Source organism: Budorcas taxicolor, chromosome 3 (genome assembly GCF_023091745.1).
Source record: "Budorcas taxicolor isolate Tak-1 chromosome 3, Takin1.1, whole genome shotgun sequence".
NCBI lineage: Eukaryota > Metazoa > Chordata > Mammalia > Artiodactyla > Bovidae > Budorcas > Budorcas taxicolor.
Genome location: NC_068912.1, coordinates 110733782 through 110756311, shown reverse-complemented (window position 1 = coordinate 110756311; position 22530 = coordinate 110733782). Strand labels below are relative to the sequence as shown.

The window sequence follows — 22530 nt, the reverse complement described above, 5'->3', positions numbered from 1 at the left end:
GTTTTACTTTTCTCTTGCTCTCCGTAATCATTATTTGTAAAGCAAAGAGTTTCGTTTTGTCATGGAGGTGATATAAGAAAAGGAATCCAGGAGACTTGTCCTCTGCAGTGAAGATTAGGAAGGGAAAGAGTTCCAGAGGAGTTAGAATTAGAGGTGGCAGCTGCAAGAAAAATGAAAAATAGGCCAAGAACCGCCTTCCAACACAGGAGATGTAGGAGATGCAGGTTCAAAAAGAGAGACACAGGTTTGATGCCTGGGTCAGGAAGATTCCCTGGCAGAGGGCATGGCTACCCACTCCAGTATTCTTGCCTGGAGAATCCCATGGACAGGGGAGCCTGGCAGGCTACAGTCTATAGAGCGGCAAAGAGTTGGACATGACTGAAGCTACTTAGCATACAAGGAAACAAGGAGAATGCAAGGAATCAGTCTGTCCTTGAAAATAGAGGCCTTGGGACTGAACAATTGTTGCCTGAAAACTGGGTTTACCTCTTTGTGGTTGTCAAGCCAATAAACACAATCATGGCAAATACTGGGAGAAGGAAATATTTGTTATTACTTACTTCCCTGGTGGCTCAGTGGTAAAGAATCCACCTGCTAGGGCAGGAGATGGAAGTTTGATCCCTGGGTTGGGAAGATCCCCTGGAGAAGGAAATGGCAACCCACTCCAGTATTCTTGCCTGGGAAACCCCATGGACAGAAAAGCCCAGCGGGCTACAGTCCACGAGATAGCAAAGAATCGGATGAGACTGAGCACATATACACGCAGCAAGTAAGGAGAACACTGGGGAGCTCACCCAAAGCATTGTCTCCCCAACAGCAAAACTGGGAAAGTGTTAAACTGAAGTGGAAGAAAGAAAGCGAAGTCACTCAGTCATGACCGACTCTTTGCAACCCCATGGACTGTAGCCTACCAGCCGCCTCCGTCCATGGAATTTTCCAGGCAAGAATACCGGAGTAGGTTGCCATTTCCTTCTTCTTTAAACTAAGGGTGCTTGCATATTCACGAAGGGGCTTGAACAGAGAAGAATTCAGCATAGAACTGGAACAAAGGTCAACAGAGCCCAAGGTTTAGTTGATTGAAGTCTGGAGGGTCAACAGCATCTTCCCACCCTCCAGCTGGAAGGGAGCCTTAGTTCCTGTGGACCTCAAAGGTATTATTCCCTTGAGGAACCAGGAGCCTGACCCCATGGCGGCAGTGTTGTTTTCTTGACTGCTCCTCCCTTGTTTCAGCATTGCCTCGCGTGGCCCTTGTGGTAAAGAACCCGCCTGCCAGTGCAGGAGACATAAGAGATGTGGGTTTGATCCTTGGGTTGGGAAGATCCCCTGGAGAAGGGCATGGCAACCCACTCCAGTATCCTTTCCTGGGAAATCCCATGGACAGGGAAGCCTGCCAGGATACAGTCCATAGGGTCACAGAGTAATACACAACTGAAGTGACTTAGCACACACGCACTGGTGTTAGATTATCTAGTTCAACTCATTAATTTTGGACTTCCCTGGTGGCTCAAACGGTGAAGAATCTGGGGACCTGGGTTTGATCCCTGGGTCGGGAAGCTACCCTGAAGGAGGGAATGGGTACCACTCCAGTGTTCTTCCCTAGAGAATTCCACAGACAGAGGAGCCTGGCAAGCCACAGTCCATGGAGTTGCAGAGAGTCAGACATGACTGAGCAGCTACCACCACCATGAGCAAGATCATTAATTACTAAGACCTGCTGAAGGGCAAGCATTGAAGCCAGGCTTAGATCACAAATGGTTTAGGCCGAAATAGTTCTCTTACATCAAGAAAGCCATATGTGGTTCTCTTTCTCCAGGGACTCTAATCTGTCTGCTTTGCACGATCAAAAGGCTCCTATAGTTCCTCAAAAGTTATAAAATGGGAGTTCTTTTTTAAGCTAAATGCACACAGTCTTTTATATTTTGATTTTGGATATTAGCTACTGTTAAAAAAAAATTCAACCCAATAAATTTGAAGATCTAATCGGTTTCATTCAGAGATCTGTCAATATGCCATCTAGTGAATAGCAGGATATTCAAGGAGCTGCACAAGATGGAAGGTTTTATAGGCAGAAAGAAGGTAGGATAAGGAAGCTAAAAGAGTAGACTATTTCAGACAATGTTTTGGACAGATTACCTCATTAGTGCTGACCAAGAAATTAACTGACTGGCTTAAAATTTCACTGTTTGGAGAGTCTGAAACTGCAGTTCAGTTAGGTATTAAGTCTTGATGGGACTTAACACAAATAAGTCTATCTTGGGCTTGTTGTTTCTTCTTAATACTGTTTACCAAAAAGGAATTGATGGGAGGTGGAGGAGGCATTAAGTATAATGAGAAAATAGATTCAAGACAATCATTTGATCCAATTTGGTGGTTAGATGTGAGACTTTGGGAGAAGAGGAATTTATGGCTGTACCTAGATTTCTGGCCTGGAAAATTGGGTATATACCATAAAGCCATTTCCCAAGAAAGACGACATATATAAAGCAGGCTTATGGGGATAATACGAGAATTAAGTTTTTTGGGTTTTTTTGGCTATGGTGGGTCTTCATTGCTTCATGCAGGCTTTCTCCAGTAGTGAAGAAGGGGCGCTACTCTTTGTTGTGCGTGCAAGGGCTTCTGATTTCATTTCGGTGGCTGCTCCTGTTGCAGCATGCAGGCTTCCATAGTTGCTGCTCATGGGCTTAGTAGTTGTGGCTCACAGCAGACTCAGTTGCTCCTCAGCATGTGGAATCTTCCTGGACCAGGGATCAAACTGGTGTCCCTTGCATTGCAAGGCACATTTCTTAACCACTGATCCACCAGGGAAGCCCCGGAATATAGTTTTAAGTCTCGAATTTGAGGAATGCCTGGAACATTGAAGTGGAGATATTTAATAGGTAGTTGGTTACCTGGGCTAGAGCTGAGGTATATAGGGGGAAAAGAGCATATAGATGATACTTGAATCCCAGATTGTGCCCATGAGCAAGTGAAAAGAGTCCTGAGGAATTGTGCTTAGAGGAACACAGATATTTAGAAGGAGATGAAGTAAATGAGAAAAAGACTGGCAAAGAGGTTGGAGGAGAAATAGGTCTTGGACTTATGAGTCAAGGAGGGACAGAATTTCAAAGACAAGAGAAGAATTGGTTAGAGGGAAGGCAGTAGCTTTAGAAATTGGATTTTTGTTTGTTTGTTTTTAATGTATTTAAATGCTTCTGTGAAAGGAACCGGGAGACACAGGTTTGATCCCTAGGTCGGGGAGATCCCCTGGAGGAGGAAATGGCAACCCACTCCAGTATTCTTGCCTGGGAAATCCTATGGACAGAGGAGCCTAGTGGGCTGCAGTCCATGGGGTCACAAAAAGTCGGACATGACTGAGTGAGCATGAGAGGAACCAATAATCAGGGGAAGGGGCGCTTGAGGGAATAGCAGTAGAGAAGACTAGTCTTTATGCCAGAATAAGGCATAGAAGTTTATTTACTGGAGAAGTGTAAAAAGCAAAGCTATATTGCAGAGTAATGGATGAAGGAAGGGTACTGTGAAAGAACCTTTTGTGCCTCCAGAAAATTACTATATTTGAGGGAACTTTTAAAAATCAGATTCTTCATCAGTTCCTAATTTATTTTAGGAAACTGTTTCCCAAGGAAAAAAACCCATTAGTTTGGAACTAGAGGATTTCTTTGCATCAGATACTGAGATGAAAGAATCACCAACAAATGGTGAATGTGACAAGGCAGTGGCAACACAAGTGAAGAGGCTAGATGAAGTTAAGGTAGAACCCGACAATACTCAGGTAAATATTTCACCTTATTTTCTATTTTCCAGGGTAGCATTTAATTAAAATTTATTTATGCAGATGCTAGTTTATTGGTTGAAAATCTTAATTTCTTCCCCAAAGCAGTTGACCAAGTAATGTAGAATGTGTGGTTAAGTGCCATAATAAGCATGTGCAAGAATGTGAGAGAAAGATGGACTGTTTGGATGTGGGTATTGGGTTTAATAAAAAAAAGATTGCTTAAGGTATTATGGGTCTATCTGAGGTTAGCACATATTTGTTTTCATTTTTCTTAACTTGAAACAATACAAATAACTAGTTATATGCTTTTGTGCTACTATCTCTATTAAGTAATAGAATTATTTAGTACATTTTAAGTACTTAGAATTTTTCTTTGTTTATCCAAATTAGATTCATTTTTATCCTTAAACTTTTTTAGACTTATCAAATGCTAAAGAACCTATAAAGGATAAATTAGATCAAGCTATAATCAGGGCTAAATTTCCTTAGATTGTCTGTATATGAACCTGTTGAAATTTACAATGAAAAGCAATTTCATTTTAAATTTACTTCTAGTATTCTGTTTGCTACTGCTAAGTCACTTCAGTCGTGTCCGACTCTGTGCAACCCCATAGACGGCAGCCCACCAGGCTCCCCCGTCCCTGGGACTCTCCAGGCAAGAACAGTGGAGTAGGTTGCCATTTCCCTCTCCAGTGCGTGAAAGTGAAGTCGCTCAGTCATATCCGACTCTCAGCGACCCCATGGACTGCAGCCTTCCAGCCTCCTCTATCCGTGGGATTTTCCAGGCAAGAGTACTGGAGTGGGGTGCCATTGCCTTCTCCGAGTATTCTGTTTAGAAATAACATAAAGTAAATTAGTACCAAGTAAAGGGTATGACTCGTTGGATGACAATGGGCAATAATATTGTCCATCTAGGAAATACCTGTTACTTCAATTCTTGAACATTCAAAGACATAGAGCAAGTTTAGGTTGATTGCCTGATGCTCTGAAAAAAATCCTGCTTTGGAAGACTCATTCAGCCCAGTCTAAGAATTTTTGTGTTTAAGGTCCTTATGAAGACAGTTAGCTGTTAGTGATCAGAACAAGAAGGGGAAATAAGTACCATTATTGAGTATGTCTACCCTCTTTTTGTAGTAGCTGCTGAGGGACTATGTTAACAAAAATTTATAAAGTTGTATCTAGGTACAGTAGAAAATACTGTAATAATTAGTGGGTGTTACCAGCCAGAAGTCACCAGAAAGGGAATATTTACTTATATACCATGGTTCAATGCAATAATACAATTCACTGAACAGACTTCAGCATAATATATAATTTTCTATTGATTGATTGATGGTTTTCATTATTTTCAACTTTTTTTTTTTTAGGAGTACTGTCAAGCCCAGCAGCCCAAAACTCAGGAGAATGACCTGAAAGTCAACTCTGCGTTTTCAGACGGTAGTACTAGAATTACTTAAGTTAATCATATTTATTCTGACGAATATGATGGCCAGTTTATTCTACTTTTTTAGAATCCCCTTAAATAGTGCATTGATTGTTTTGGGTTTCAAGTCCAGAAGAAGTAACCTCTAAAAGATAGTGAAAGAATACATACTTAATTTTATATAAATACTAATTTTTTTTCCTTCCTGTTTTGTATTTATAGCTCCTCAGATCACTACAGGCATTCAGCTTTCTCTGGCATCATCTGGCATGAATAAGATGCTTCCTTCAATTTCAACCACAGCTGTTCAGGTTTCCTGTTCTGGTTGTAAAAAAGTTTTTCAAAAGGGACAAACTGCTTATCAGAGGAAAGGTTCTACTGAGCTTTTCTGCTCCACACCATGCATCACTGAATACATTTCATCTGTCAGTTCACCAGCTCTTCCGAAGAGAACTTGTTCAAACTGCTCAAAGTATATAATTCTAAATTATGCCCTCTTTTACTTCCCTACATAGATCTTGATCAGAATGTTGGTTGTAATTTTCTTTGTTTTTTTCTGAAGTAATCACCTTGGTTTAGGGTAAAGAAGTTGCTTCTGCTTTTGGTTCCTATAATAGATTGTTCAGAAGTAGTTTTTGTGTGTGTGTTTATTAAGAGAATTGCAGAAATTAAAACGATAGGAATTGTGTTTATCTTTACCTTTAAATAATGTGACTTCCGAAACTTATTTTCCTCTTCTTTACATTGGAAATTCTCTACAATTGGGGTTACTGTGTGCCCATTCTGTTTTATCATTTAACTGTATAGAAAGTAACTTACTAAAAAATTAATCATAATAAGTTACTTTTTGACCTTCCAAGGAGTAAAGTTTTATAATGCTTCTCTTGTAGTGGCAAGTGAAGTTGTTTCATAATTTTCCTTTAAAAAATTTAATGGCCTTCAGTAAACATAGGTGTATGGATGTAGTCTTAAGGTTTCTGTGAACTATTATTGGGGTCTCTTTTGCTAACTTTTTTACTTACGTGAGACAATTTAGGTAAGGAGAAAAGAAGTAATAGTGATTCATAACATCCAGAATTTTGAACTCTACACTGAGATATATAAAGGTTCAGTGCTTTGAGAGTCATATGGTATTATAAATCTGGTTTGTTATTTCTCATTAAATGCTAGTGTTAAACATTTTAAATGTTCTTTGTTTCAGAACAAGAGAATATATGAGCCACCAGTTTTGCCACCAAATATGACTAAATGCCTTTCAAATAGTACCTTGTTTTGGAATCAAATTGCCATGATCTGAATCTTGCTTCCTTAGTTCACATTTTGATACTATATGTGGTCCCTGAGTGGCTTTATCAACATCATCTGGGAGCCTGTTAGAAATGTAGAGTCTCAGGTTTCCCCAGGCGTATTAATCAGAACTGCGTTTATCCCCAAGTGATTCATATACTTGCCAAAGTTCAAACAACATTGAGAACTTCTTTGTATTCCCATCTGTCTTGTTAAATGTACATAAGAATTATGATCATTCAATAATATATTTAAGCAGTCAGAACAATGCTGGCATGTAATAAGAACCCAGGAAATGTTGACTATCGGTGGTATTTTCTGAACAAACTCACAAACTCTTCACATTGGTTGCTTTAGCTCCTCATTTGGCTGCTGCTTCAGAAGTTAGCCCTGGCTTCATCTTCCTCCCCAGAATTCTACTACGTTTTCTCTTGTGCTTTGTAAACCTTTTAACACTGTACTTTGTTCTTTTTCTTTTTTGCTGTGGGCTGTATGGCATTCTCTTCAGCATGCTTTCTTTCTCTGCAGAATCATAAAACTGGAAGGGACTTTAGAGATCATCCTGTTCAAACATTTTCTTTTGGTTTTGAGGAAACTGAGGCCCTAAGAAGTTAAGGTATCATGTTCCTGTGTTTGGAGTTTATCCGTTACACATCTTCAGCAGAGCTCCCAGGCAGATTGAAAAGGCTGAAGCAGGAAGGATTTAGTGTGTAAGTTGTTCTTTAAGGCAAAGAAATCCAATATGAACAAAAAAGCAAGTTTTAACTTTATTTGGAATAAAAATGTTTAGATACAAAATACTTAATAGGTTTGGTGGAAAGGTAGTGATGCTTAGGCTAGGAGAGGCCATCCATTGTTCAGAATAACGTATACTTTTTTCAGAACTTTTTAGTCTACATTCATCTGTGTTCATTATTATCTTGTATTGATATGTACTTCTCAGAATTTTTAGCTGATTACCAGTTACCAATGAGGTTTTTTTAATAGCAGTGATTTAAAATCTATTTTGAGTCACTGTAGGGTTTTTTTTTTTGAAGATCAGTTGATTTACAATGTTGTGTTAGAGTCAATGTAGTTTTTATTCTGTTTCATGAGCCAATTGAAAGATAGCTTTGAAAATGACATTTTAAGTCATGTTAGAAAGATAAGACCCTTTATTTATTTGGCCATACCTAAGGATCACAATAAACTGGAAAATTCTGAAAGAGATGGGAATACCAGACCACCGGACCTGCCTCTTGAAAAACCTACATGCAGGTCAGGAAGCAACAGTTAGAACTGGACATGGAACAACAGACTGGTTCCAAATGGGAAAAGGAGTACGTCAAGGCTGTATATTGTCACCCTGCTTATTTAACTTCTATGCAGAGTACATCATGAGAAACGCTGGGCTGGAAGAAGCACAAGCTGGAATCAAGATTGCCAGGAGAAATATCAATGTCAGATATGCAGGTGACACCACCCTTATGGCAGAAAGTGAAGAGGAACTAAAAAGCCTCTTGATGAAAGTGAAAGAGGAGAGTGAAAAAGTTGGCTTAAAGCTCAACATTCAGAAAACTAAGATCATGGCATCTGGTCCCATCACTTCATGGGAAATAGATGGAGAAACAGTGTCAGACTTTAATTTGGGGGGCTCCAAAATCACTGCAGATGGTGATTGCAGCCATGAAATTAAGAGATGCTTACTCCTTGGAAGAAAAGTTATGACCAACCTAGATAGCATGTTGAAAAGCAGAGACATTACTTTGCCGACTAAGGTCCATCTAGTCAGAGCTATGGTTTTTCCAGTATTCATGTATGGATGTGAGAGTTGGACTGTGAAGAAGGCTGAGTGCCAAAGAATTGATGCTTTTGAGCTGTGGTGTTGGAGAAGACTCTTGAGAGTCCCTTGGACTGCAAGGAGATCCAACCAGTCCATTCTGAAGGAGATCAGCCCTGGGATTTCTTTGGAAGGAATGATGCTAAAGCTGAAACTCCAGTACTTTGGCCACCTCATGCGAAGAGTTGACTCATTGGAAAAGACTCTGATGCTGGGCGGGATTGGGGGCAGGAGGAGAAGGGGACAACAGAGGATGAGATGGCTGGATGGCATCACTGACTCGATGGATGTGAGTCTGAGTGAATTCCGAGAGTTGGTGATGGACAGGGAGGCCTGGCATGCTGCAATTCATGGGGTCGCAAAGAGTCGGACACGACTGAGCGACTGAACTGAACTGAAAGGAGATAAGTCCTAGGTGTTCATTGAAAGGACTGATGTTGAAGCTGAAACTCCAGTACTTTAGTCACCTGATGCGAGGAGCTGACTCATTTGAAAAGACCCTGATGCTGGGAAAGATTGAGGGCAGGAGGGAGGGGGAGGGCAGGATAAGGTGGTTGGATGGCATCACCAACTCAATGGACATGAGTTTGGGTAAACTCCGGGAGTTGGTGATGGGCAGGGAGGCTGGCGTGCTGCAGTTCATGGGGTCGCAAAGAGTTGGACACGACTGAGCAACTGAACTGAACCACATGTCTTGCAGGATCTTAGTTTCCTGACCAAGGATTGAACTGTCACCCTTGGCAGTGAAATCACAGAGTCCTAACCACTGGACTGCCAGGAAATTCCCATGGTTTTTTTTTGTTTTTTTGTTTTTTTAAATAAGGCCGTAGTATATTAGAAGCCAGCAATCTAGTATGCTAGTAGCAGAAAAAGCCAGTCAGTGTAGTTTCTTCTGCCTTCTTTCCCCTCTGGCTAATTTCTTACTATCTGAAAAATCTTCCTCAGATATCTGTACCCTTGATCTGTTCCCATACCACTCCTTCCTCTCCTTTCCCCCACCTGCCACCCAGATAATTGTTCCATGTTCTGTGTCTTCCTAGTGTCCATAACTCCCAAAACATTTTTCATAAAATAATGTTCTTAAAGAATAGATATTGCTCCAGTTAGACTATGAACCTCTGGACATTAGGGACTAGATTATATTCATCTTTGTATGCCCAAATCCTAAACACTGTTAGGAACACAGTGAATCCTAGAAAAAAATTTTGTCACAACTCAGATACTGCATTTAGAGCTACAGCTTAAACCAGTAAAATGACTGGTGTTAGGATAATGAAAACTGACGTATTATTTTGGTGCTAGGAGGCAGAAAGCTTATAGTACAGATAGTCCCCAACTTCCAGTGGTTCTCCATGATGATTTTTTGACTTTACAGTGGTGCTAAAGTAATACACATTCAGCAGAAACTTACTTCAAATTTTGAATTTTGTTCTTTCCCTGGGCTAGTACAATAATAGGCAGTATGATATTCTCACAATGGGAGGCAGCGGCAGTGAGCCCCAGCTCCCAATCAGTCACATGATCACAAGGATAAACAACTCATAAACCTAAAATCATTATGTACCCCTACAACCATTCTTTCACGTTTGGTACCATGTTCATTACGTTATATGATATATTCATCACTTTATAATACTTTTTGTAGGATGATTTTACCCATCAGTAGGTTGTTAAGGTAAGTGTTCTAAACACATTTAAAGTAGACTAGGCTAAGCTATGATGTTCTATGGGTTAGATGTACATTTTCAACTTATGATATTTTCAGTTTAAAATGGGTTTATCTGGACATAACCCCGTCATAAGTCAAGGAAGATTTGTACCTAAAAATTTGTTAATATTGGGGTATTAAAGTGTTGATTTCAGGAGTATTTCATTTGGAAAACTGTTATCTTGAAAGATTGATATTCTGAAGGATCTAGGTAGCCAGATATTTCGTTTTGTCCTGTAGTAGCAGTTCTCAGATTTTCTGGTTTCTGGATCCCTTTACACGCAACAATTTTTGAAGACCCAAAGATCTTTATTTTATGTAGATTACATCTAGCTATATATATATTGTGTTGGAAATGTAAACTGAAGAATTTTTAACTATTTAATTATTAACTCAGTAAATAGTGCGTGTTGATATAAGTATTTTTTATGAAAACAGCTTTTTTAAAAATTTAGTGAGCATCGTTTTATTAGTATGGCAAACTGCTTTACTATCTGCCTGTGTTTTCATATCTGCTTCTGCATTCAGTTTGTTACAAAATGTTGTTTTGGTTGAAGTCTAAAGAAAATCTGACCTTACAAATAAATATTTGAAAGAGAGAGGAGTGTTCAGCGTTTGAGATAGTTGTAAATTTTTTTTGATACTACTTGAATGGTAGTTTCTTAAATGTTAGTTGTAATGTGGAATCTGAAACCACATCAGTGAATTTTTTGTACTGTCACCTGAAAATTTAGTGGTCTGTTTGTACTTAGAATGGTTCTTTTACCTGCAAATGATTTTTTCTACATATTATCATCATTTGGAAAATATTGATTCCCTGAGGTATGCAGACTTCCAAATGTTGTCATTTCATTGTGCAGTATTTTTAAATCACATTTGCTTTTATTTTTTGGTAATTTATTTAGTTCTTACTCCTTTTTTTTATTCTATTTTGACTTTTTTTTTTTTTTGGCCTTGCCCTGTGGCATGTGGGATCTTATTAGTTCCCCAACCAGGGATCAAACCAAATTCAGATTTTCTTATTTCAAGGTTTATGTTTCTACTGTTTCACAGTTCTTCAGGTATATGAAACAAGAGGAGAGAGTTATTTAAGGGAGTGGTTTAGGTTATGAAGAGAAAAAATAATTGCGGTAAAGTTTAATGGTGCCCTTGTTGTTTATTTTTTAGAGACATTTTAAATCTAAAGGATGTGATCAGTATTCAGCTGGAAGATACTACCAATAGCAAAACTTTTTGCAGTCAGTCTTGTCTTTCATCATATGAAGAAAAAAGAAAGCCAGTTGTTACCATATGTACTAATAGTGTTCCAGCCAAGTGCAGCGTGTGTCAGAAGACTACTGCTGTAAGTTGCAATATTTCTTAACCTTTAAGGGATTCTGAATATTCTGCTTAAATATCAGAGCTTTTACTGGATCTTTTTTTTTTAATCCTAGATTCAGTACGAAGTGAAATACCAGAGTGTGAATCATAGTCTTTGCTGTAATGCCTGTTTTTCAAAATTTCACTCCGCTAACAACCTCATCATGAACTGTTGTGAGAATTGTGGAGCTTACTGTTCCACTAGCTCTAGTATGTTTCATATACTTCAAATGGAAGGACAGTCTCATTACTTAAATAGTTCAAAGAGTATTACAGCACATAAGCAGGTATGAATAAAGATCACTTCATTTTGAATTTGATTGTACAAGACTCAAGTGAGAAATGGGACAGTTGACTCCCATTAGTTGGCTTGTGACTGTTTCCACCTTAGGAAACTGGGGGTATAGATTTTAGTACCATTGTACTTATTTTTAGTTGGTAAGATAATGAAAGAGGTAAAAGAATAGTTCTTTTTTACACAATAATTCATTATAAAAGATGCATGGAGATTTTCCTGAAGAATCTCAGGGTGATCACCTTACCTAGAAGGAAAGGCAAGCAGAAGGAAGCTTATTTATAAACTAGATAGCAGCAATAACAATAGCCTATTGGTCAGTAGGACTCAACCACAAAAATGTTTTTTATTTTTAATTCCATATATTTAATTCTTACACCTCATAAGCAAGGCTGAAAGATGACTCAAGAATGTCACATGCTTTTCTGAATCAGGAATCCTAGTAGGCAGTAAACCAATGAGAAATAATCCTCTACTTCTGATAGGAGAGCCTTGGATGTGTGGCTCTGAGAGCAGAGAAGCTGGCTGTGCTCTACTGGTTTGAGATAACACAGTTAGTGTTCTGAGTCCCTTTCATGAGGTGGACTGTCACACGTCTTGCATATTCAGATACTGTTTTGAAATACAACTCTATCCCTGTAAGTGCTTCCTTAAAAACAAGCAATGGAAGATGGGAGTCTCAACAAGCCACAATTCAAATAGGTCATTTGGGAGCCACAGCTTTTCTGTGGCAGAATTCCCACACCATGAAAGTATCCTACCTTGGGACCAGAAATGGGAGAACAAAGGGCATAGAACTCTTTGTCTGAAAGCAGTTAACGCCATTCCTTCTTTTCTTTCTTTACCCCTCACAGTCAGTAAATAGACCTCCCATTTTAAGAACCTATATTTGAGTATTCAGTTATTCAGCATGTGTGATAGGGTACAACCGATTTGGCTAGATGAGTTAAAAGGCATGTCTGACACAATGCCATGCTACATTTAAGGTATTGTATGATTTTGATAATGGAGAAAACCCATACTGTTAGTGAACTGTAGTCAGGAATTAGATTAAGTCTTGGCTTTCCCACATGAGTAATATGTTAATTATATCACTATTTGTTGGTTAATATTAAATATTGGTAAGTTGTTACATTTCTCAAAATATGAAAACTCATAAGGGACAAAAATAGTAATTTTCAAAATTATACTGTTTTTTTGTTACATTGTTCATTTGCCAACATTCTTTCACAGAAAATCTATTATTTGTATTTGTCTTTGCATTTTGTACGCCTAAAAGCTGTTTGATTTCATTACTGTTAGTGTTAACTAACCATTTCACCAGAAAGAGTAGGTGGTGAACCTCTCAGTTTCTATCCTTTTCCTTTGCACACTTAACTGCTTACAGAAGGCACTATGTTCTGTACCTCTCACTGCTTGTATGTAACTTTCTTAGAATATGCTTGCAATTTTTACCATGAAGTTACACTAGAAAACAGTGATTCCCACGGCATTTTGTAATGTGTGTTAGGCAATTTTTTCTGACTCCTCCTTAGCACCAGTGGAAGGCTTTCCTTGGTTGATGCGCAAGTTGGCATTGGGGAAGGATCTGTAATTATTAAGACTTGTGTTCATTTATGAAGTTGGTTTTGATTTCTTGGAATGAAGAACATCTTTTATGACCACTTCATTGCTTGTATGTGTGTTGTTACTGCTATTAATATACCTAACAAATAATACAAATAATTATCTGATAGATTAATCCGTTTCCTTTCATTTTAGTCATTTCAACCTATAAGGGCCTTTTTTCTGGTTTTTAAGAAAGTGCAAAAATGTGACTTTGTTGTTATTATATTTCAATTAAGCAGTGGTAGTGGGTATATGTCATAGAGCAGGAATCTGAACGTTATTTTACTCTGTTAACAGAAACCAGCCAAATCACTTCCATCTGTTCTTTGCAAATCATTGAAGCCCACAGATGAAATGATTGAGACTACCAATGACTTGGGGAAGACAGAGCTTTTCTGCTCTATTAATTGTTTCTCTGCTTATAGTAAAGCTAAGATGGAATCTTCTACAGGTATTATTTGCTTAATAGTTATCAAAGATCTAGTAACTGTTGAACAACATTACTGCTTTCCCTTAATTTATAACTTTAATTCATTGCCAAATTAAGCTGACTTAAAACAGGTAGTGGCTGGAGTTGAGGCCTGGGAGGGTGGGGAGGAAGCGGGGCAGGGGGAGAATCTAAAACTTGTTTCAAAGAAAGATTTTCCAATGTTTTTGCATGAAAGGAAGGCCACTTCATCACAAGATTTAATATTTACTTGTAAAGATTGTTGTATTAGAATACAGAATCTTCTACTTAGCCCTGCTTTATAAAAACAAGGCTCTGAGTTACATTTTTCACATGAAGCAGAGCTAGTTGAAAATACTTTGATGTTCACTAATAGAAAGGGATAGATAATCCAGAGCCAACTATGCATTCTACCAAAGAGTCTCATATGGGACCAATAGTGTTAATTTCATAGACAGTGGAATGAATAATTCCCCTGGGGCTTATGCATCATGCAGGTGGACTTATTATAGAAATTTCTGCAATACTTAAGATACCAACTTAGCTCCTTCATATTGAAGTTGATGAATCCTGGAATGGTTAGAAATGATACCATTAGGAGATCCTATAGGAATCTTTTTTGTGTTCTTCGTGGGTAATTTCACAGTAAAGATTTACTTGAAACTTCAAGCAAATAATACAAAAGGACTAAGAAACTGTGCAAACGTAAAAGATATGAAAAATGTTAATTATCAGTTTAATGTTGGTATTAATGTTATCCTAAAGAACCTGGCTATCTGTAAGCCCTAATAAAAAGTACTCCAGTATTCATCAATACTTAAAGCTATTAGATACTTATGTTATTCATGGAGATAGTTGTTATTAAACAGTGCTTTCTGATTGATTGATTCTGCCTGGTTTATAAGAAATCTTTTCATTTTTATCAATAAATGTTTCAGTGGTATATGATACTTCAACGAATCTCCCTTCTCCAAAGAAAGATGCAACTCCAGTTATAAGCAATATAGTGTCATTGGCAGATACTCATGATGCCCTGCCCATTGTGAACTCTGATGTATTACAAGGTAAAAATCGATGTGAAGATATTTGACATATACACTGTTTTGCCATACTTGATTATAGAATCTGTCTTTATTCTAAGTTTCCTTTCAGTTGTCTAATATGAAAAAAGTAATTGTAGTTAATGATACTATTTTATAGATTATGGTGTAAGATCTTGAATTTATGCTTTAACAGGTACAGTTTCTTCAGTAACAGCAAATGTCATTGAGGATGTAAGTTTTATTTTTAATTGTTTTTTGCTGCTGCCTTTTTTTAATTGCTTATTTTTGGCTGCGCTGGGTCTTTGTTGCATGGGCTCTTCTCTAGTTGCTGTGAGTGGGGGCTGCTCTCTAGTTGCAGTGTGTGGGCTTTTCATTGTGATGCCTTCTCTTGTTGAGCACAGGCTCTAAGCAAGTGCAGTTCAGTAGTTGTGGTTCCCAGGCCCTAGAGCTCTGCCTCAGTAGTTGTGGCACACAGGCTTAATTGCTCTGCGGCCTGTGGGATCTTCCTGGACCAGGGATTGAACCTGTGTCTCCTACGTTGGCAAGCAGATTTTTCACCACTGAGCTACCTGGGAAGCCTACTAACTGCCTTCTTTTTTAAGCTTTCCTTTTTTAAACATATTATATGTGTATTTGAACATATTCATTCCTGTTTTGATCCTGGAGCCAAAAACAGAGCAATAAACACCTTTTGGTATTCACATTCAGGTTCTTAGATCTCAAGTCTGATTTGAAATTATTAATAAGAATACTGAGTTATAATAATTATTAATGTTTCCCTCTTTAATTAACTGTTTGAAAACTGTTCAAACAAATGTTGTCTTTTTCTCCCAAGGTTTCACCCAGTGAATCAAGTAATAGTGTACAACAGCCAAGCCTCTCACCACCATCATCTGTAGTCAGTCAGCATACGGTTGCCTTAAATACAGAAGAACAAAAAGATCATATGTTAAACCAAGATGCTACAAACAATATGAAATCCACGAAAAAAAGTGACAGACTACGCCACCCAAAATTTACATCCAAGATACAAAAAGTTAAAGGTAAATCACGAAGTATTAAAAAATCTTATTTTCAACGATTAGAAAACAGTATTAAAAAGGATGTAATGTTCTGTTATTCATGCCAGTTGTTCTGCCAGAAAAAATTTAACTATGGAAGAGAGTCACTTACAGCGCAAGGAATTTCCCATTGGAAAAAAACTCTGGAAAAATTCAGAAAGCATGAAAAAAGTGAAATGCATTTGAAGTCATTGCAGTTTTGGAGAGAATACCAATTTTGTGATGAAGCTGTTAATGACAGTTTATCCAGTCATTCAAAGCAGATTGAAGGAAATAAAAAGTACCTAAAGCTTATAATTGAAAATATTTTATTTCTTGGAAAGCAATGTTTATTCTTAAGAGGAAATGACCAGTCTATTTCATCTGTGAATAAAGGCAATTTTTTAGAATTGTTAGAAATCCGAGCAAAGGATAAAGGAGAAGAAATATTTCAACTTATGAATTCACAAGTTGACTTCTACAATAGTACACAGATTCAAAATGATATTATTGAAATAATAAAGACTGAAATATTGCAAGATATTGTAAATGAGATCAATGTCACCTCAGCTTTTTCAGTAATATGTGATGAGACAACTGATGGTGCCACTAAAGGACAGTTCTCAGTTTGTGTAAGATACCCACAGAAAACATCAAAGGCTGTATTAATTAAAGAAAGATTTTTGGGTTTCATAGATGTTGAAGAGATGACTGGGACCAACTTACACAGGAATATCAAAGCTTACCTGCAGCAGATTGGAGTTGATTTGAGTAAACTACGAGGCCAGGCCTATGATAGCACCAGTAATTGGAAGGGAAAATTTAAAAAAATTGCAGCAGAATTTAAGAAGGAAGAGCCAAGAGCTTTATACCTGCATTGTTACACACATTGTTTGGATTTAGCTGTGATTAGGTTTTGTAAAGAAGTAAAAGAGCTCCGAAGTGCTCTAAATACTCTCAGTTCTTTGTTCAACACTATTCATGGGGAAATGTCGGTAAATTTTCAAAACATTTATAAGCTGAGTCAAAGCAAAACATGCAAGAAACACACATCACAACCATGTTGGACAGTCCATGATAATACATTACTCTCTGTGATTGAGGGTCTTCCAGAAATCATTGAAACGCTAGAAGTTCTATCAAACCATTCTTCAAACACAAGTTTAGCTGATGAATTGAGTGATTTGTTGGCTTTGGTTTCTAAATTTGAATTTATCTTTTGTTTGAAATTTCTTTATCGAATACTAAGTGTTATAGGAATTCTTTCCAAAGAGTTTCAAAGTGAAACAATAGACATTTTTTCTTTGTCTTCAAAAATAGAAGCAATTTTGGAGTGTTTATCATCTGAAAGAAATGATACTTATTTCAAAACTATCTGGGATGGAGCAGAGGAAATATGTCAAAAAATAACCTGTAAAGGTTTTGAAGTTGAAAGACCTTCATTTCAAAAAAGAAGAAAAATTCAGAAAACCATAGATCCTGGCAAAACAGACAGTATGTTTTTTCCTACCTCCACAGAAGAACAATACAAAGTTAATATTTATTACCAAGGCTTGGATACTGTATTGCAAAATTTAAAATTGTGTTTTTTAGAGTTTGATTATTGTAAAATGAAGCAAATTTCAGAACTGTTACTTAAATGGAATGAACCCTTAAATGAAGCAACAGCCAAAGAGGTCCAAGAATTTTATAAATTTGATGCAGACATCATCCCAGAACTTAGATTTTATCGGCACTATGCAAAGCTCAACTTTGTCCTGGAATATGATTTTACCAACTTCAGCAATCTTGGCCATTTATTTATTCAGCATGGTCTTCACAATAATATTCCTTGCATATCAAAGCTATTATATGTTGCTTTGTCTTGGCCAGTTACTTCAGCAAGTGTTGAAAACTCATTTTCTACACTGTCTCGTCTTAAAACATATTTATGTCGTACCAGGGGACAAGAAAAGCTTAGTGGCTTAGCCCTAATGGCTGTTGAGCAGGAATTGGTAGATAAACTGATGGAACCTGAAAGGCTCAATGGAATTGTGGAAAAGTTTATCCTTCAGGTGAAAGAAATATAGTACTTGCTAGCTTGAATTCACCTGAAAGAATTTTTATTTCTGTTGTATATTACAGTTTTTATTTCAGATGTTTGTCTTTTTAAGAAAAAAGGTTTTTCATTAGTAGCATTTACTTGGTTTAAAATTCATGACATAGAATGATACATAGTGAAAAGGCTCCATCCCTTTTTAAATACTCATTTCCCCCTCCCACAAGTATTCTCTGTTTTTCTTAAATATCCTTCTGGAAATACTTAGTCATAAATGTACTGTGCAATACACACTGTTCTTCAGCGTGCCTTTTTCATTTAACATAACATTTTTGTCATGTTCCGTGTGTCAGTCCATAGAGTTTCTGAGTCTTTTTTTAATAACCACATAAGATTTAATTGTATGGAGGTACCATAATATATTGGAGCAGTCCCTACTGATAAACATTTTCTTTCCAGTCTATGTCAATTGCAGATATTGCTGCATTTAATAACCTTGTACATAGGTCATGTTGCACATGAGTTGCTATAAAGTAAAATTTTAAACTGGAACTATTAGGTCAGAAGATTTACACATTTTTATTTTTCATATATATTGGCAAATTGCTTTCTGTAAGGATTGTATCATTTTATAGTCCCACCAACAATGTGAGAGTGCCTATTTCCTCAAATCTTTATTAAATATTAAGAAACATTTTGATCGTTGCATAGTGTTATTTGAATAATGATATATTGACCACCTGTTGCAAAGAACTGACTTTGGAAAAGACTGTGATGCTGGCAAAGACTGAAGGCAGGAGGAGAAGGGGACGACAGAGAATGAGGTGGTTAGGTGGCATCACTGACTCAATGGACATGAGTTTGAGTAAACTCTGCAAGTTGGTGATGAACAGGGAAGCCTGGTGTGCTGTAGTCCATGGGGTCACAAAGAATCAGACACAACTGAACTAAACTGACTGATACTAATCTCTGTGGAGATGAAATCTCAGTGGAGTTTTTTGTTTTCACTTAAAAATAGTTTTTCTGGTCTGACATTTATGTCTTTAATCCATTTTGAGTTTATCATTGTGTGTGGTGTTAGGAAGTGTTCTGATTTCATTCTTTTACACATACCTGTTCAGTTTTCCCAGACCATTTATTGAAGAGGCGAAGAGGCTGTCTTTGCCCCATTGTATATGCTTGCCTTCTTTGTCAAAAATAAGGTACCCATAGGTGCATGGGTTTATTTCTGGGCTTTCTATCTTGTTGCATTGGTCTGTCTGTCTGTTTTTGTGCCAGTACCATAATGTTTTGATGACTGTAGCTTTATAGTATAATCTGAAGTCAGGAAGGTTGATTCCTCCAGCTCCACTCTTCTTTCTCAAGACTGCTTTGGCTGTTCAAGGTCTTGTGTTTCCAAATGAATTGTGAAATTTTTTGTTCTAGTTCTGTGAAAAATGCTATTGGTAATTTGATAGGGATCATATTAAATCTCATTTGAATTTCCTTTTCTGTGAAATCTCACATTTAAACATTAAAACTAAATTTTGCTGTGGTTTTGGTTGACACATAGCTGGAGGACAGTAGGAATTCCTAATCTACTTTATAAGAATGTGACTATTTTTTGGAATAATTCTGATAGAACTCTTTTTCTGTCTTTACGCTTGGTGTGCATCATCCCATGCATATATAATTTTATACTTAATACATAGCCTTGCTCCACCTGATTGTAAACTTTATATAAAACTTTAAGTTACATTCTACTTATCTTTCTGGAGTTTGCCTTTTTCACTTTGAGATTTATACGTGGCTTTCTAGTTGACACATTCTAACTGCTGAATTTGGTTTTGTCTAGTGGCTCAGTCCTGTCCGACTGGGCAGTCCATGCACTGCAGCAGGCCAGGTTTCCGTGTCCTTCACCATCTCCTAGAGTTCGCTCAAACTCATGTCTATGGAATCAGTGATGCCATCAAACCAATGGATGATCCAGTCCTATCCTCTGTTGTCCCCTTCCCCATTCCATTATATGAACATACAGGTTCATCCTTTATTTAAATAGGCATTTTATATCATCTGATTCTGTATTTTTATAGTGCTGCAGTGATCCTTTGTGTATGTGGTATACACTTGTACATCCAGCAAATATTTTTTCAGCATCTATGATACACCAGACACTATTCTAAGCGGCAGAGATCCAGCAGAGAATACAATAAGGCCTTGACTCCCATGAAACTTAGATGTTAGAGGAGGTTGCTTAGCAACTCATATAGATAGATGATAATACAGAAAATATTTTTATGCTGCCTAAGATAAAAGATGAGGCTTTGAAAGAGCTAAGGCCACTTAGGTTGTTCAGTTGCCAAGTCGTGTCTGAATCTTCAATGAGTCAGCTGTTCACAGCAGGTGGCCCAAGTGTTGGAGCTTCAGCATCAGTCTTTCCAGTGAGTATTCAGGGCTGATTTCCTGTAAGATTGACTAGGTTTGATCTCCTTGCTGTCCAGGAGATTCTCAAGAGTCTTCTCCAGTACCACAGTTCTAAAGCATCAATTCCTGGGCACTCTGCCTTTGTGGTCCAACTCTCTCTTCAGTGGCCCACAAGTTGGGAAGGTCTGTTCTAAGGTACTTAACTTTGAGGTGGACTTGATGGGTCAAGACTGTGCATTAGACTCCTAGTTGAACCATTTTTCTACTCCGTAATATCTGTATCTGTTGTTCCACATCCTTGCCAACATTTAATATTGTCACTTTACTCTTTAAAAAAAAAAATCCATTGATTTCTGCTTAAATAGAAGGGAGTTAATCTTTAGTATTCCATGCTTATTGCATACATTTTCATTTCTTTCTGTTTTGTATGAATGTGCTTAACGCTGTGACCTTTCCTCTGAAGTCTCCTTTGCCTACCATGCGTTTGTCTCATTTTTATTACTTTCTAGCAGTTTGCATTTGTGATTTCAAGAGCTTGGGTGTTTTTTTCCAAATGTTATATTACTTTTTAGTAAAGTCAGTAATACAAAATTTAGAACTAAAAAAGAGGAAAATGAGAACTACAATAATTAAAATGGGATTCTTGGTAAATCCCTGGTGGTTCAGTAGTTAGCACTCTGCACTTTTGCTGCTGCGGGTCCAGGTTCAATCCCTGGTTGGGTAGCTAAAATCCCATAGTCTGTAGTGCAGCCAAGGCAAAAAAGAACAAGCACTTTTTTTGTTGAATATTTATTATATAACCTTAGTACTTTTCTCAGTGCTTACTGTTATTTCACTTTTCACAACCAGTCGTTTTATGGAAGAAACTTAACTCATAGAAGTTAATGATCACATAATTAGTAAATGTTGGGTGAATCTAGGATTTGTACCAAGACAATGTGACTCCAAAACTCATGCTTCTAATCCCTGTGTTCTACTACCTTTTATATAAGTTATTATCACAGATGTTCTAAATTAAAAATTCACTACCAGGAGTACACTGAAGCATAGAAGATGACAGAAGTAGCTGCATACTCTCAATCTCCCAGATTCCTTCATAAAAGCAAAAATCTATGCATGGCATCTGTAGCAAGTCTTGGTGACACGGTATCCCCACAATCCCAAAATAAGAGCAGACAGTGACAAACTCAAAAGCAGCTGTAAAACCTGAGTAGTGCCAGCTATCTGTGTGGAAGGTCATGGGCAAAAAGCAATGGGACATCTGATGGCCTTGAGAAAAGGGGATCTCCCAAAACATTGCCACAGGAAAGTGTGGCAGGCCAGTTTCAAAGCAGCTGCAAAAAGTGAAGGTTCCTGCAGCTGCTAATATGCAGGTGATTAAGAGGATTGCTAAACTCCAAACTTGTCTTGAAACTAACAAATGTAAGTTTTCTTCCAAAACAACCTTTTCAAGGAGAAACTACCAGCTCTAGACACCGGTTTCAGCAGGAATGGACAATAGGGGCAAAGGAAAGAACAGAGTGAAGTGGGGGAGAAACGAAGCAGCTGTCAGAACTAGGTCATTTATTTTAGTCACTTTGAGAAAATAATATATTTCATGAACCTCAAGGATAGAAAAGTTATTCTGTCCCTTTTAAAAAAGTATTTAAAACTGATCAGTAGAATTGTGGAATATGATAGAAAATTATAAGAATATAAAACTAAATCCTTACGAAACAACCTACTGTTTCAAACAAAGGTTAAATGGTAAAATTGTAAAAGAACAATGTAAACTAGAATTAGAAATGCTCAGATGAATGGATAAAAGGTATGAAAACAAATGCAAAGAATTCAGGAAAGTATTAGAAGTTGAATAAAAATCAAAGTGAAAATGAGAAGGAACTCAGAAGTGAATAAGCAATTGATAATTCCTAAGAGAAATAGATGGAAAGAAGGAAAATGTTTTAAATCGAGAAGAGTGATACCTCATTGAAAACCTGATATCCATTAAAAAAGAAGTCTGTGAAGAAATCCAAAGCAATGATCAAGAGCAGATACTAAAACCTTGGTGCAGGTTATTATGCTGTTGTCTATACAGCCACCCTTCTATCAGTCTTGTGACGAAGCTGGAACACTTCACGTCTCTGCTCTAAGTAAGTGCATGCTCAGTCATTTCAGTCATATCCGAAATAGGGGACTCTCTAACCCCGTTTTTGTTCTAGCTGTATTAGCCTCTGCCAGTAGGGGGTCACTAGAAGGAGAATGCAGGTCTGAAGGAAACAGCATCATGTTCCATCCTGTCTGCTTT

At 37.5% G+C, this 22530-nt stretch overlaps 1 protein-coding gene across 1 annotated transcript; it reads left to right on the top strand.

The window, feature by feature from the left end:
- The first annotated feature begins 926 nt into the window (after positions 1–926).
- ZMYM1 (zinc finger MYM-type containing 1) lies at positions 927–18337 on the top strand. The gene is given in 11 exon segments (XM_052637838.1): positions 927–954; positions 3605–3621; positions 3623–3769; positions 5140–5209; positions 5418–5667; positions 11177–11351; positions 11443–11655; positions 13569–13722; positions 14658–14783; positions 14956–14993; positions 15598–18337. Coding segments are annotated over 11 exon segments (3492 nt in total). The 3' UTR covers positions 17872–18337.
- Positions 18338–22530: the final 4193 nt, after the last annotated feature.